Genomic DNA, 17,600 nt, shown 5'->3' with positions numbered 1-17,600 from the left:
ATTGTAGCCTGTTGGCTTCATTTTAAGGTTGTCATAGGGAATTTGGCTTCTCATAAGTGAAAACATGATTACTGTAGATTAGCAGACACATATTCTTAGGCAAGGCATAAGGAATACTACCCATTTCTTGTAGCTTAGTTTGGGTCCCTAAAGATTTCTTACCTGTCCTCCCTTTGATGCCCTGCTCTTGGTACACCTCATGATTGCAGGGTCCCAAAAACAGTGGTGAGGTTTATTACTGTTGGGATGCATTAGCTCATCTTGTAATACAGTTCCAGTATTTGTGCATTTAATTTTTAGAATACCTATTTTAAACCATGACCAGATGACTTAATGTATTTAAAGAATAAACAGGAACATTGAAAATGTTTTCACAAATTTTGCCATATTTATTTAGTTTTTGAAATTTGCTTTATTAACTTAAATATGTTTTCACTGGAGTAGGCTATTGTATACTTTCCATGGTCTTAATATGCTTATATTAGTCACATCTTGATTTTTAAGAGTTTTTGAAAGGTTATACTAGAACTAAAATAATCTACTTTCTTTAAATAGGCTGGATAAAAAAGGCAAATTTTGAAAAAGAAGACACTGTTCTTCAACCGGAGGAAGTTTCAAAGTCAACACATTAAAGATTCTTTTTAAAAGATAGAAATAGAGGACCAATAAATTTATACAATTTTCCCAACCCCATGGTAACATTCCTCAGCAGGGAGGTTTTCATTTATTCACTGTGAAGCTAGGACATAGCTGAGAATCAAAAGAAGACTAATGGTGTGAGGTCTGGGTTTGTAGTTTCCTGTGTCTGAACTCTTTTCCACCCAAAGAAAGGTACTATACTCTGAGGCATTAAATCTTACTGGTCAGTGTTGTCCGTGTTTTCCTGATTGCTCCAAAATAGCAGGTAACCTCATGTAATTGCAGTCATTCCATGCATGAATTAATGCTATCTTGCACAGCTAATCAGGTTTGAGGCATACATTATTTGATTTTTTTTTTTTTTTTTTTTTGCTGGCACTGAAGCCAGGATTAGGTCTTTTTTCTGACACTTATGCCAGAGAAGCATTTATATACTAAGATTAACACATGGGCTCTGATGCCACAGGAATTAAATCCTTGCAGCAGCCTGACACAAGAAAGCCCTATAGTTTCCAAATTTTATAGCATCCCCTCCCCATCCGGACACCCAATCCATCTGTAACTAACATACTGCTAAAGGGGAGCATCACCTTTCCCTGAAAGTTGACAAACGTGGGTGCCCATCTTTTAGCTTTGGTAGAAATGAAGGTATTGGACCTACCTGAAGGCCAGAGGGGCTGCTCACCCCTCTCTGAATCTTTGCTGCTAAACCAGGTATTAAATGTCAGCACTTGGGGAGGATTCACTGACTGCCCACTCTGACCGTGGCAAGCGGAAGGCTCACAGTAAACAGAGTGTGTATATGTGCCTACAGATGTTCCAGTGAACACTGATCTAACGGGAGTAACTGACTGTGACCTTTTTTTTTTTCTTGTCTTTAGATGGTTGAGGGAGATATCCACCAGGGTATACACTCAAGATTTAACTATTTCCTTACCAATCAACAATAGAAACACAATCCACTATTTGTAAAGACCAAAAAAAAAAAAAATCTGGCTGAAACTTGATTTATATATTTATTAAAAACATTTTAGAAAAATATAGAAGAAAATGAATATAATTGCTATGACTTAAATACTACTATTAAGAATCCAATGGTAAAGTATTTTTGCTAAAGCAGAGACCACTAATACCAATGCCAGTCATTTTGATCTTGAATTGCTCTTCAATAGTCTCATTTTCTTTTTTTTTTTTTTTAAGATTTTATCTATTTATTTGATAGAGAGAGACACAGGGAGAGAGGGAACACAAGCAGGGGGAGAGGGAGAGGGAGAAGCAGGCGCTCCGCTGAGCAGGGAGCCCGATGCAGGGCTTGATCCCAGGACCCTGGGATCATGACCTGAGGTGAAGGCAGATGCTTAACGACTGAGCCACCCAGGCGCCCCATGGGTCTCATTTTCTTTAACGCAACTCTCAAAAGTCATTCTAATTATTGGAGGCCTCCTACCAACTTGATATCAGGAGCTGCGGTGTAATACCGCACAGCAGCATGATTAAGAAAATGGGCTTTGGAGTCAAACTGACCTTGTTTTCTTTGCCAGGTCTGCCATTTACCAGTGGAGTTATCTTAATCTCTAAGCCTCTGTTTCTCTCTCTCTGAAATGGGGATAATAGAAGTCATCACCTCAAAAGATTATTGCAAAATGATTAAGTCAGATAATATCTTTAAAGTGCTCAGTGCCCAGTAAAAGTAATGAATGAGAGTTCCTGTTGCTGCACATCCTTGTCAGCATTTGGTGTTTGTCAGTGTTCTGGATTCTGGTCATTCTAACAGCTGTGTAGTGGTAGCTCACTGTTGTTTTAGTTTGCATTTCCCTGATGACATATGATGTGGAGCGTCTCTTCACATGCTTTTTTTGTCATCTGTATATCTTCTTTGGTCAGGTGTCTGTTAAAGCTTTAGCTCATTTTTTTAATCAGGTTGTTTGTTTTCTTATTGTTGAATTTTAAGAATTCTTTGCATATTTTGGTTAACAGTCCTTTATCAGATGGGTCTCTGGCAAATATTTTCTCCCAGTCTATGGCTTTTCTTTTTATTCTCTTGTCAGTGTCTTTGGCAGAGCAGAAGTTTTTAATTTTAGTAAGGCCATCTTATCAGTTATTTCTTTGATGGATTGTGCCTTTGGTGTTATATCTAAAAAGTTGTTGCCATTCCCATGAACTATGAACTTTATGGTTTTGTAATTTTTTGTTTAGGTCTGTGATCCACTTGAGCTAATTCTTGTGAAGGGTGTAGGTCTGTGGCTAGATTCATTTCTTACCTATGGAGATCCAGTTGTTCCAGAATTTTTGTTGAAAAGACTGTCTGCTGTACTGTCTTGCCTTTGCTCCTTTGTGAAAGATCAGTTGATTGTATTTATGTGGGTCTATTTCAGTGCTCTCGGTTCTGTTCTATTGATCTGTCTGTTCTTTCACTAATGCCACACTCTTGATTACTATAGCTGATTTAATTTTAAAACAATTCATTAAAAACATTTGCTTCAGGAAAAATACATACCACTCATGAGCCCATCACCTAAGCATAAAATTTTTTATTGATTTGGCTCTATTACAGTGTTTATCCAAATATATACACATTTTACCTGGTTATAATTTAAATGCATTTAAATTTTGTTTTATCTTTTTAATATAACATTTCATATACACTATAAATTGTATATTTTATTTTTACCTTTGTAATTTTTAATAACTTCCTAAAATTCCATTAAGTAAATGTAACATAATTTATCTGACCATCCACCACTGTTGTTCATTTAATCAATTTCCATGTGGCTTAGATGATAGAATGCACGATCAAAGGTAGACAGGTCTGGATTTGAGTCTCAGTTCTGCCACTTACTGGCTAAATGATCCTTTTGAGCTTCAGTTTCCTTATCTCTGAAACAGAGATGATACCTGCCTTATTGTAAGGATTAATGGATATAAAATGTCTGGTATAGAAGAGTGTACTCAGTAAATCTTGTCTGATGATGATGCTACTATAAATATATTTGTACAAGTGACTATTTTAATTCTTTGCAAAATTTTAGGATATATTTTCAGGGTTGACTTTTTAAAAACTGTTGAGTAGCTCCATTGTTTGGCTGGTTTTCATCATTTGAAGTGTTGGCCCATCCTTTAAAAAAGCATCATCATCTCTTCTAGTTACTTCCATGATGATTTTTTTCTTCATCTGCAAAAGAGTATTGGATTATTTCCCTAACCTGTTTATGGTGTTATATAATGATTATAGTACTTGAAATTCCAGCATCAGTGACAGCTCTCATAAAGTTGACATATTGGATATCTCTACAGTAAATGCAAAATAAGAAATGTGACATAGAAACCATGGGTATGTTTAGGCAAGTATTTTCGTCTTTGTATTTTACTACTAACATCAGAAAACAGGCAGTTTTTTGCTGAATGGGTTATTTGTTTCCTAAAGCAGTTGGAAATTAGCAACACATTTGGAAATGGGTTTTAAAGCCCTCAGCCTTTGCCACACCATTAGGAGGGCATTGAACTTGCAGTGATCTCAGTCAAGATCCTAGTCTGCTAAAGTGCTCAGCATAGAAACTAAATGTGAAGTAATCAACAGTATTTACTGATCATCCACTATGTTCAGAGGCATTGGAGAATTAGAAAAATTATCACAGACACGGGGCTTGCTTTTAAGGAACATACATGGTAATAGGACGAAGCAACTTTACATGCTTCTTACACTCACCCTTAAAATTCTTAAAAGTTCACCAAGAAATAATTGTAGGTTGCTCAGCCCATTCTTAAACCTTGAGGCAGAATCAGATTCAAACTTCCACTGAAATATGTTGATTTCTCCTACCTTACATCCAAAAACAGTGGATAATTAAAGAATGCAAGTCAGTGCAATTCCAGAAGAAAATAATTTTTATTTAGCAGCAGGAGATGAAAGTATCAGGCTGTACTGACATAGTAATTGAACAATTAGGAAGCATAATTGGAGAAAAACAGAATGCCAGTGATGGTAGACAGCTTCAAGTCCAGTCCCTTTAGTTTTACATTCAAACAGCTTAAGGCCAGAGAAGTTAAACCACATGACAAGGGTAACACAGCTGTGGGGGTGTGTATACATGGTGGGTTGAGGGGAGGCAGGAGAGAAGCAGTCTTGTGTGAACCCATGACTGTTTTTGTTCCTCTCAAGCATTTCCATCCCCATTTTATAAATGGAGAAACAAATTACATGGTTGCTTAATGAATTAATAAGTGTTAGTGACAATTTTTCATAGCATTCTGATAGGAATAGACAGTTTTTACTTTTTAAATAAGTGGCTAATTTTTAAGGAAATAATATAAATAGCATAGGAAAAGGAGATATTTGACTTGAGTGAATCCCCTAATGGGAGCTACAACTGAAACTGGCAAAGAGGGGAAAAGAGGAAGGAAGAGGAAATATATAGAAGGAAGCAATCTACAGTTAGTATGATGGATTGTGAAGAGAAGAACATGACAAATGACTTGTCACTTTTTATTTAGGGCAATTAATTAAATATGGTGACCTGACTGGGATGACTGGTATTTTCCTATGTTTCATTGTTCTGTGATTTAAGGTGGACCCTTTGCCGTAAAATAAAATGGAGAAAAATTTCAGAGGTGATTTACAATGTTGTACTAGAAAAAAAATTCACTTCAAAAAATTTCCCCTATAGGAGGGATTTGGTGTTTCTTAGTTACTATCTTTGGATATAGAAGCCATGTTGGTGTATATATGTTATGTTGTATACATTGAGGCAGAATTGCAAATGAAATGCTGAGATTAATTGGAAGCTGGGAAAGCACTGTACTGGCTCTTAAAGCTCATTTATTATTCCACAGTCATAGGAATTTAGAGTAAAAAATAGTTGGGAAATGCATCTTTAAAATCCTATTTCTTTTAAGCGAATGTCAAATGAAAAGGTCGATTTTATTAGCAAGATCTGGCATTTTGAAACACTTAGAAATGAATTTCTGCAGAGTTGATTTAGTTGGGTTTGTCTACACCTGCTCCTAACTAGCTGTGTGGATTTTGCTTTAAAGCAAGCTTTCTGGTGTTGTAACAGTGCTGTGCACTGTGCAGGTGGCTGACAGGCTCAGGAAGCTGGAGAGAAGGGGATAACTTTAATTAAGAGCGAATGCCTTTGTGTTACAGTTGTTCTGCAGTAGAGAAAACATAAGCATTAATAGGACATTGCATCCCAAGTGAAGGTGGGATTACAATTGAGCTAAAAAATCTCTTATGATTGAAATATTGTTGCATGATTATAGAGCTATAAAGTTGACTCAAACTCTACTGCCTCTACTGGATTCACAACTTTATTAGGATCCTTGAAAAAAAAAGTTCCATCAGAGACTTAACTGTTACCATCTGTAACTCACTGATGTAGTTGATTACATTTCTGAAGATGGGAGATCAGTTTTGAATGTGGTTGAAAGACGTGTATTGACATGTATTTTTTTTTTAAACACAATCTTTTTTTTAAAAAATATTTTATTTATTTATTTGACAGAGACACAGCGAGAGAGGGAACACAAGCAGGGGGAGCAGGAGAGGGAGAAGCAGGCCTCCCGCAGAGCAGGGAACCCAACATGGGCTCGATCCCAGGACCCCAGGATCACGACCTGAGGCGAAGGCAGACGCTTAACGACTGAGCCACCCAGGCGCCCCATGTATTGAACATTTTTCTTGATAAATGTACTAGTCTAGAGTTAATGTACTCGTAGGAGCTTTATGTACTTGTAGGGGGTGAAGGTAGGGTATTCACTTGTGATCATCCATAACTTTAACTTTTTCCACAAAGGGGATAAACCAAAGTGGTAGAGAAAAAGAAGTCTGATTTCTGAAACAGTAGATTTTCTGAAATTTGTCTTGTGGGTATATCCTCCAGATTCCATGTCCACTGGCAATCTGCTTTTTAAAAAGCAATAGGTAGTGAGTGGGGAGAGGAAGTTTGAATGCTTAACTGTTTGCATTTTCTTTGTTTAATGGAATTAATAACTGTGTAATTGAAAACAGTCTAATACTCAGTTGACCTGCCTCGGTAAGTCAATGCAGACATTTCTGGATTGACTTAAACAGCTTGAAGGAAGAGTATATTTTGGGGAAATAAAATTGATTTTAAACAATCTGCTGATGAACAGCAAGGCTTAATGAATGATAGCCTCAAGAAACCTCATTACAGTAACTTGGATGGATGAGTCGGAAAGGGAAGCAAATTTTTCAAGAGGAAAGTTTCTGCTTAAACATGTAATTTTATAGATTAGTGTTATTCCCATCCCCCCAGAGCTTTCTGCGGGGGAGGGAAACAATCAACATGCATGAGTTCCAACATTCTTGGTAAACTTTTAGTGATAATTTTCTTTTCTTAAATCTTTTTTGCCTTAATTGGTTTAGCCTTCTTTTCCTGTTCTTTCCCCCCCCCTTCTAAACTTTTAACTTTGAAATAATTATAATAGATCACAGGATAGACTTAAGTAAAGTTGCAAAAAAAAAAAAAATGTACAGGGAGATTTTATGCACCCTTGTTCCAGCCTTTTGCAGTGTTAACGTCTTGTATATCTGTAGTACAATATAAAAATTAGGAAACTGATATTGGTGCAATCCACAGAACATATTCAGATTTCACCAGTTACATATACACTGATGTGTGTGTGTGTGTGTGTGTGTGTGTGTGTGTGTGTAGTTCAACTGTATCACATGTGTAGCCTTGTATAACCACCACCACAGTCAAGATACTCAGCTGTACCACCACTGCAAGACTCATGGTCTATTTATATCCGAATCCACCCCTCCTCCATCCCTAATCCCAGCAACCATTAGTCTGTTGTCCATCTTTACAATTACGTTGTTTCATGAATGTTACATAAATGGAATCATGTAGTATGTATGTAGCTTTTTGAGACTGGCTTTTTTCACTAAGCACAGTTTCTTTGAAGTTCATCCAAGTTATTGCATAAATTAATAGTTTTTCTTTTTTATTGCTGAGTAGTATTCCATGATATGAATGTACCATGGTTTGCTTGACTATTCACCCGTTAAAGGACTTTTGGGTAGTTTCCTGTTTTTGGCTGTTATGAATAAAGCTTCTGTGAACATTCATATACAAGTTTTTGCATGAGAATAAGACTTTATTTCTCTGGGATAAATACCCAAGAGTAAGGTTGTTAGTGTGTATTGTAAGTCCATTTTTAGTTTTGAAAGGAACTGCCAAATTACTGTCCAGAGTGGCCGAATCACAGCAGTGTATGAGTTATCCAGTTTTTCTGCATCCTTGCCAGCATTTCATGTTCTTACAATTTTTTCTGATGATTTTTCTCACCTGTTCTGAGGAGTGTGTAGTGATAGCTCATTGTGGTTTTAATATCTATTTCGTTAATGGCTAATGATATTGAATATCTTTTCATGAGATTATTTGTCATTTATATACCCTCTTTGGTAAAATGTCTGTTGATGTCTTTAGTTTTTTTTAATTTGGATTTTTCTTTAATACTGGGTTTTGAGAGTTCTTTATGTTTTATTTGCTAGTCCTGTGTTGTATGTGTAATTTAAACATTTTCTCCCAGTCTGATTTTTCTTTTCCTCTTCTTAACAAGATCTTAACTAGATCTCTTCTTAACAAGATCTTTCACAAAACAAAGTTTTGAATTTTGATGTGGTTTAATTTATCACTTTTTTTTTTCTTATAGAGCATGCTGTTGGTGTCAAGTCTAAGAACTCTTTCCCTGGTCTTATGTCCTAAAGATTGTCTATATTTTTTTGTGCTTCTTTTATAAAATCCACTATTTTGCCTTGAGATGTTTTTATTGTTCTTACTCCTATCACAGCCTTCATTTAAAAATACTTTCACCCTATTCCATATTGCTCTATTTTAAAAAAAAATAATCACCACACGGGTCATCAGAGTCATTCCTGTTCCAAAAATGGAGTCCTATATAAAATGCATAGATTATAATCCTCTTTAGGAAAGGAACTAGATCTGTTTCTCTTAAGGCAGCTTTTGTGGTATCTGTATTCATGGTAAGCATGTACTTAGCCCACATTTTTTATTAGATGCAGTTTTTAGAATGGGTGTCTCCTTTTTTTCTTTTCCTCACGGTGAGATTTTGTCAAGGAAAAAAATATAGCTGAGACATGCCTACTACTAAGACCTTTGCGTGGTTGACAATACAGCTTCTGCCTTTGTAAGCTCTGTAGTCAATAGTAATCCCCAAGCTTTTCCCAACTCTAAGGGTTTCCTTTAAAATTCACTGCAGAAGTGTACCTAGAGGAGGTGTTTGTTGTTGTTGTTGTTTCCAGAGTGGGAGGGAGAGAGAGAGAGAAGGGAGAGAGGAAGTCTGGAGGGACAGAGGGAGAAGGAGAGAGAGAATCTTAAGTGGGCCTCAATCTCATAACCCTGAAATCATGACCTGAGCCGAAATCAAGAGTTGGACAATTAACTGACTGAGCCACCCAGGTGCCCTGGGGAAGTCTTTATGTAGAGGTCTAGGTGCTTATGCCATCAACATTTTGGTGATAATGAAGAGTTTTGTGCCTTTAAGTGTTAGGAAAGGTTCACTGGGAGAAGTTTATAACTTGAAGTGCAGTGTATTCTCTGACGCTAGAATTGTATGTGTTTTTTTTTTAAGATTTTTATTTATTTGACAGAGAGAGAGACAGCCAGAGAGGGAACACAAGCAGGGAGAGTGGGAGAGGGAGAAGCAGGCTTCCTGCTGAGCAGGGAGCCCGATGCGGGGCTCGATCCCAGGACCCTGGGATCATGACCTGAGCCTAAGGCAGCTGCTTAATGACTGAGCCACCCAGGCACCCCTAGAATTGTATGTTTTTTTCTCATCCTGATAAAACACAGTAGAAGAGTTACTGCGCGCGTGTGTGCGCGCGCACACACACACACACACACACACACACTTTGCCTTGCTTTGCCTCAAGGTGTTTTGTATGTTACGGGGTACAGAGTGTAGTTGGACGCCTGGGTATACCCATCTGGGTGAGATTGCTGCCTTTTCCTTAATTTCCTGCTGACTTCATGTATGCCTTGAAATTCATAATCAAAAGCACGTCTTTACTACTTTTGATATGAGAACCACATTACTGTTCCTCATCAGTAGTCATTACTTGACAAAAACCTACCTAAAGTGTCTTTCCCACATTTATTCATTTATTCTCTATCACTGGACTAGATGACCTTCAGTTTTCTCTCAACCCTGAGAATCTGTGACAATTTCAGTCATCGGATTTCTTTCTTTCTTTTTAATATGATCTAAAAGACATGAAAAATATTAGAGGATGCAAAATTGGTGTAGTTCAGTCAAGGAAGAGGAAATCAGTTCATACTGAGTCTCTTCTATCACATAAGTAAATCTGTACACTTACCGTGTAATTTGGTCTTTTTGAGATTTGCCCATTTTCCAAAATATAAAAGGAGACCCATCCTGTGAAATACCAAGGTTGATGGTTTCATTTCCGGAGGCAAGGTGAATTCTTTTGATAATATTCCGTCTTACCATTCAGCATAGCAGGAGATTCTTGTTGAGCAGAACTATGAACAATTGAGAAAGTGGATTTTGACAGCCTCTGCACAACTCTTTAAAAATGTGTTAGTTATTATTTTAGAATATCAGCAGTAAACCTCACAGTTTATTTATTTATTTATTTATTTATTTATTTATTTTTAAAGATTTTATTTATTTATTTGAGAGAGAGAGAGAATGAGAGATAGAGAGCATGAGAGGGAAGAGGGTCAGAGGGAGAAGCAGACTCCCTGCTGAGCAGGGAGCCCGATGTGGGACTCGATCCCGGGACTCCAGGATCATGACCTGAGCTGAAGGCAGTCACTTAACCAACTGAGCCACCCAGGCGCCCTAAACCTCACAGTTTAAAAAAAGACAACCCTATTTTTACCAACACACAACTCTCTGTGCTGTTAAAAAGCAGGTTACACACTTTGAGAGACTAGCTCATGGCGACTTGTTTCCGAAGATTTAACTATTGCCTCTGAAAGTTGCATTTTGTTTAGGTAGGTTGCATTAAGCAGAGATCTGAAGATAAACATCAGAGATGTGCTAAATCAATGGTGAGAATTCCACATGCCATATTTCATAATAATATCCTTTCAGAGAGCACAGAACAGTAACTGGTTTGGGTGTTTGTTTCATTATTTGGTGGTAGAAAACAGGACTCCAGGAAGGTTATATGATTTTTCTCTCCATTTCTTAGTGACTAGAGAGGAAGAGAACCAAGCCTGTGGTCTTCCTGTGAAATTTAGTAGTCCAAGCAGAGCAAAACATCCTCCCTGTGTTTCCTCCTAGCAGCTGTGATTGTGGAAGTGTTGTGTGTGATTTACTGGTCAGTAATTCTGCACGTTTACTTATTGTCACAATGTGTTCTAGGTCTTTCATGCAGAGCTCTAAGCCTTAAAACAGAAAAACCAAACCAAAACAAAGAACCCTATTATGGGCAAGTGTCTCTCTCTCTCTCCCTTTTTTTCTTTTAGAAAAAATACTTCTTGATAAAAACACAAATGTACATGAATTGCAACTGAAAAAGCATTGCTTCCTTCCAGAAAACCACTAGGATTTGCATAAACCACTTGACTGGTAAATGATTATCTGCTCTGTCAGTCCCTGGGGACTTTTAACATTAGGTTATTTGTATTTTTATAGATAAGGTAAGTTCTGAATTTGCAGGTGGGTATTTGTTAAACTCTTCAAATAATGACAGTTTAAGAAACTGGATTTTCCAAAAGTCTTTTTTTAAAAAGTCAATGAAAACATTTCCTCTCCTGGGTTGTGATAACCCCATGAATAAAATTAAAGGCCTTGAAGGAGTTTGAATTTATGCTGTGCATAGCCTGTTAATTATTTCCCTTTGGTAAAACTGAGATGTGTTAAGGCTAAAACCTCAAAATATACCACTTTGAGAATTGGAAAGGAAGTTTAAAAGAATTTCTATTATCACTTTTAAAGCATCCACAAGGAGACATTTACAGCAATATAAAACACAACCTGGCTGCTTCTGTTTGGTATTTGCTCGCTGAAGTAGATTACCCAGGATGGTTTGAGGAAGAGATTGATGTCATTCAGAGCTGGAATTTTGCTGGGGTCCAATTCTGGAAAAGCAGATTGACATGAACATTCTGGTAATTAAGTACATGTCCTACTGACAGTGAAATAATAGCCACCTTCGAATTTATTTATTTTATCTAGCAACTGCAGCATAATTTATTAAACTTTGGCTCGCCGAAGCCTGGCAGTGTTACAGGTAAATTTGCATAAACCCCAACTGATGCTTTTTCCTATATTTAATTTTCACGTACAAATAGTTTGAAATAGTTTCTTTCATTTTGAGTTCATCTACAGCTACATTGAAAATTTTCATTTTATTTCCATTTTATTTCTTGTGGTTTTCGGTCTTCTACAATCCTTGTTTTTATCTAGGGGTGTAAAGCATGAGGGCTTATCTTGTTTATCTTTAGGTGACATCAGTGCCTTCAGAGTCAGAGGGGTCACTGTCAAAGCAGGTCTTTGTGTAGGCAAGGGACAGAATACTAAGGCTGATCTGTTACCATCACGATCATCATGGCTGCCATTTCTGAGGGGCCATGTATGTCCATTTGATTCTCAGCGATTCTGTGAGGTGTGTGTAGATTCACAGTTCCTTATTAAAAACGCTTAGGGTCAGATGTGTTTCAGAATTCAGAATTTTTTGGAGTTTAGAAAGGTAATCAGGGATAATCCCACGTATGACAAAATCTCCAGTGGGGTCTGGGAAAGCACCTCAAAAGCAAGCCCGTTAATATTTCTTCAGGGAAATGTATGAGTAGTCACACTGAGTAGAATAAATAAAAGCCATAAATACTTTCATGTTAATTCAGATCAGGTCTTGCCCCCAAATGAGGTTGGGCATCGTCTTATGAAAACATTTTTGTGTCTTTCCAAACTTTTGATAAATACCAAATAAATAAAGTTAATAACAGGTAACAAAATATTACTCTTGTTTTGGAAAAATAGAAGAAGCTTGGTGCTTTCTTTTCCTGCTGTACACTGTTGGAGAACCCCCTTCTTTTTTCTTATCCCCCACAAATTATACTGACTACTTAGGCAGTAATTACTCTTCTGCTCTCTGTAGATAGTAAATTTCTCAAAGCTATGCAAGAATGGTATTTCCTACAGAATGAATGGAATTTAACAAGATGAAATATCACAAGGGAAAACAAAGTTCAAACTGCAAGGATGGAGGCATTGTGTCTTAGCTGACAGGCAGTTAGCAGTCTGTTAAATGAACTGACAGTGTGAAGAGGCTACCAGCAATGTGAATGCACTTCAGCTACACAGCAGGAGTGCCATATTTAGGATGTAAGAGTCCGTCCAGTCTCACTGGATCTAGACCATATCTGGGGTCTTGGCTTTGTTTTTGGATGGCATATTTTAAAGGGGGATGCAGGCAGTGTGAAACCTTTTCCAGGTAGGTTGAGCAGGAGGGTGGAAACACTTGAAGCTATGTCATGTAAGGCACAGGTGAAATAAGTGGGCAAGTTTGGTTGAAAGTTTTGCCAGCTTCTAGCAGTGTTGGACTACCGTACCTGCTCAAATGAGCAATTTCAGCTTCATATCGATTGGCTGCCAGCTGTATATGCCACATCCTAAGCTGTTAAACATTTGGGATACAAAGATGAAAGGACGGGGGCCCTGCCATTCATGGGCTTCGTGTCTACCAGGACACAGAAGTGTATGCAGCTATTTCCAGTACAATCTGTTAGGTGGGACAGTAACCACAGTACAGGGGCAGCACAGAGAAATTACAGTCAGCTCCCTGTGGTGATGGGAGATGGAAGGCTGAAGCCTTCAGAGAGAAACTGAATTCTGAGCTGGGTTTTGTAAAAAATTTAAGTGAGTGAAATAAAATTGAGACGGGACAGCATAGGCTTGTTCAAATATTTGGAAAGATGTCCTGTATAAGAAGGATTGAAATGATTCAGTATGATCTCAGGGGCTCAGGGACCAGTTGGGGAAGTGTACAGGTAGAGATATTTAAAAGAGGTCTTGGATAGAGCTGTCCAAAGGTTTCTTTGGAATGTTCAGAGTTCCTAGTCCCTGTATGTACTTAAGCACAGACAAGTCAATTGTTTGGCAGCAATAGTACAATAGTACATGGTGGGGGCAGAGTGTCATGCAATGGATAGAGTGAAAAACATAGTGAAGTGCTTAAAGGCATGGGTTCTAAGGATCTGGCTCTAGAACCTGTTACTTGTACCAACTAGCGCTCTGACCTGAGCTCAGATTGTTATGAAGTTAACATTAGCATGCTCAGAACAGCCCTTGATACATAGTAAGTGCCAAATAAGTAGCTGATAAATATTAGCTATTATCGGGGCGCCTGGGTGGCTCAGTTGTTAAGCGGCTGCCTTCGGCTCAGGTCATGATCCCAGGGTCCTGGGATCCAGCCCCGCATCGGGCTCCCTGCTCTGCGGGAAGTCTGCTTCTCCCTCTCCTACTCCCCCTGCTTGTGTTCCCTCTCTCGCTGTGTCTCTCTCTGTCAAATAAGTAAATAAAATCTTTAAAAAAATATGTTAGCTATTATCATTGTCATTGGATGGGTGGTTGACATACCCTTTGAAGCCCATCTCACCTTGAAAGACTGAATTTCTGCAGATTTCTGCAGCATTTTCAAGGAGGCTGGCATTGCACAACTCTCCCTAGCTCCTGTTTTTCTTTGTCTCTTAGATAAAGTGGCCTCCTGAATAGGAATGCCTGCCCAAATATCAGAATTGGAGATCATGGATGAAGATCAGTTAATTGAAGAAGTCTTGGATAAGTTTGTTAATTGCCATGAACAAACATATGAAGAATTTCTGAGCACTTTTACTCATCTTTCAAAAGGTAAAATGGAGAAGTAAACTTTCTACAGCAGTAGAGATAAAGAATTTTATTATGATTTTATGTCTTTGCTGCCTTTTCAAAAAGACTGTGCAATAAGCATCCATTCATTTCTTTCTTTTGATCAGCTAATCAGGTGTTCGAGACCAACGCATGTAAATACCAACATTTTTATATGACCAAGAGTTGTATTATGGAGTCAGAGCCATTGCTTTTGAGAATTAAAAGTGACCTGAGAAACCATTTTGTATAATTCTTTTATTTTTGAAGAACTGTAAATGCAAAGAGTGGAGGTTTTTTAAAGCATATTTAAAACTTTCAAGAAATATAGCGTAGTATAGGCTATGGAGTCTCACTGCATCCATTTGGATCCTGCCATTGCCACTTTTTGGGGTAGGTGGTCTTGGGGGAGGGGTTTGAGTAAAGGGGAGTAATAATAGTACCTTAAAGGTTGATGAAGGTTAATTGAGGTAATCCAAGTCAAACTCTGAGCATAGTGGCTAACACATAAATACTTAATGAATGCTAGGTATTGTGTTGTTGTCATTGTTATGACGATGATGCTAGAGTTTCTGTAGAATGAAAACAACCCTTCAGATGGAAGTGATAAACTATAAAGCCTAAAGGCCAGGCCCATGTTGTGTGTTTCGTTATGTGTCATGTGTTTTTTCAATTGAGCCAACATTTAAAAGTTGGGAAATTTTACATAAAAATATTGACTTTTTTTTTTTCTTCTGATTAAGAGAGAAGACCTGTTACTTCTTATTTCCCTGATGGCAATAGCAGCTAGAGCTCGGGAGCCCTTGCCCTGTGAGCCCCCTGTTTGTCACACCGTATGGCACTCACACATTCTAAAAATGTGTGCATATACCTTGCCTGCTTCATTCACCCAAGTGGCTCCTGTAGGCATTTGAGTTTGTAATCTTTGTTCTGGGTTCTGCTTCAGATGGCCTGCCGCTGGCTTGCTCTCAATTTGGTCCTTTGTGGGTCATTGATCCACATTTGTGAGGCAGTTGGTTCTCCATCTTACTGCACTTTGGACTCACGGAGGGTATTTTAGAGCATGGTGATTCTGGGGTCCCCCTCTGAATCTTAGCTGGGGCCCAGGAGTCCATATTTTGTAAAAATTCCTCTGGTGGTTCTAATGTGTACCCAATTAAGAACAGGGAGTTTCATAATCTCCTGGGGTGATGACACTTGTCAAGATACTTGACTTCATGATTTTAAGTCATGACTCATGTGTCCTTAACAAATGTGTAATAAGGGTATTTAGAATGAAGAAAAGGAAAAGTGATTCTACCCTGTTTCTTTTGCAAGATAGTTGGAATATCGATATTTGTTTTGTTTACACTTTTAAACTGTGGACTGTTTTTGTTTAGACTTTTTTTTTTTAAAGATTTTTAATTTTTTATTTGACAGAGAGAGTACAAGTAGCGGGGAGTGGCAGGCAGAGGCAGAGGGAGAGGGAGAAGCAGACTCCCAGCTGAGCCGGGAGCCCGATGAGGGGCTCAATCCCAGGTTCCCGGGATCATGACCCGAGCCGAAGGCAGATGCTTAACTGTCTGAGCCACTCAGTGTTTTTGTTTACACTTAATGGAAAAATATTTAGTGGAAATATTTAATGGAAAAATATTTAATATTTCCATTAAAATGGAAATAGCTAGTTTACTTTGGGGCTGTGAATGATCTATTTTGACAGGATATGTGGATCAAATTAATCTTGATTAATGACCAAATCATCTTTTGGTCTATGAACTTGGGTTTGGGAAGATGTTTGCCTTCTCTGAGCCTAATGATTTTGTTCCATGCTCTCTGTACGTAACAGAGCAGTGTGAATGGTTGGGGTGGGGTGCTGGAAACAAGGCTAAAACTAGCAGGATTAATACATTCTGGCATTTTGATAATCCAGATTATTTTGGAAATTACTTGTAAAGCTGACTTTGTTTGCATACTCAAAAAGTAAGAACTTCTTGCAAGCACTTGGGTACTTTAAAGAGGTTCTGATAGGTTTTTTTGAGGGTAAGGGGGATATTCTGTTTTCAGATTTCTGTAAGGTCACTGCATGCTGAGAAAGAAACTGTTGCAGATGTGATGACTTCATTGCGAGTTCAGTGTTGGGCCCCAAATTGAGCTGAAATGATAATGCAAGTCACATAAACTGCATCTCCAAGCACACTTTTTTTTTCTCCTTTCAAAATATCCCTAGGCGCCAGTTCACATTATAAACTAATGACCTGAAAAAATTCCTCTTAAAGCACAAAGAACTGTGAGTGCAAAAAATGTGTCTTAAATCAGTAAGCATCCTTGGGTCCCCCCTCCCCCTCCCAAAACATTTAAGTACTTTCTGAAAAACCAAACAGCACTTAGGGACAGCCTAGGCATCGAGTGATAGCCCCCAGAACTGATCAAAGTGAATGTTGTTAGCTCTGTTTTACAGAAGACATGAAGGCTGTTTCTTCAAAATTTTCCCCTTCTTTCCAGCCCTTCATTTGTCTTGGTGGGCTCAGTTGTTTTGCTGATGCATAGAATCTTCTCTCTGTGAAAGTGGTTATCACCACGCACGCTCATGTACATTCCTTGAGTGAGTTTGGTTTCTCAAGTCTATTACAATTTCCCCAATCGATTGTTCTATTTATTTTTATAATAGTTATATGCCAGAATGCTTATAGGATTCATTTTCTTTCCAAGAGTGTTAAAAGGGTCAGTATTCCTATTAATATTTCCCTGGAAAAATTAAACTACAGCCTGATTGAAAGAAATTCACATCACTGCTATAGACTGTTAGAAAATCGTTGGAAACTGTAAATATTGTAGCAAAATTCTCGCTCCAGTACACTGATGTTGATCAATTGTTGCTGTTTTTTTTTTTAAAGCAATTCTGTTTTTTTTAATCATGATACACACTTGATAATAAATACATACTTGATAATAAATACAATGTTCTATCAAAATGTTTAAAGAGACACATTAATTATTTGTTTTAAACAGACAGTTATAATTGAATTCTCAGTAGTGTCATCAGTTCAAGAGAGTAAGATCAAGTCATGAGATTTGTATTAGAAAATCAGTGTGCAGATTTTGGTTTTATTCATTATTTG

General features: G+C 37.8%; 1 protein-coding gene across 7 annotated transcripts in view; it reads left to right on the top strand.

Annotated features, from left to right (window-relative positions):
- IFTAP (intraflagellar transport associated protein) overlaps positions 1-17,600 on the top strand; it is a 71,692-nt gene that overhangs the window by 2,455 nt on the left and 51,637 nt on the right. For 6 of the 7 annotated variants that reach the window (XM_073904747.1, XM_073904744.1, XM_025878893.2 and 3 more), the window contains exon 2: positions 14,350-14,505. The exons of the other annotated variant lie outside the window; for it this stretch is intronic. In XM_073904747.1, the coding sequence (XP_073760848.1) occupies positions 14,373-14,505 (133 nt within the window). In that variant the 5' untranslated portion in view covers positions 14,350-14,372. The remainder of the gene's footprint in view (positions 1-14,349; positions 14,506-17,600) is intronic. 7 annotated transcript variants of the gene reach the window in all.

The sequence above is a fragment of the Callorhinus ursinus genome, unplaced genomic scaffold (genome assembly GCF_003265705.2).
Source record: "Callorhinus ursinus isolate GAN/ISIS: 27379988/994484 unplaced genomic scaffold, GSC_fseal_2.0 scaffold21, whole genome shotgun sequence".
In the NCBI taxonomy this organism is placed as follows: Eukaryota; Metazoa; Chordata; class Mammalia; order Carnivora; family Otariidae; genus Callorhinus; species Callorhinus ursinus.
The sequence above is the reverse complement of the archived record's forward strand: the minus strand, read 5'-3'. Positions and strand labels throughout refer to the sequence as shown.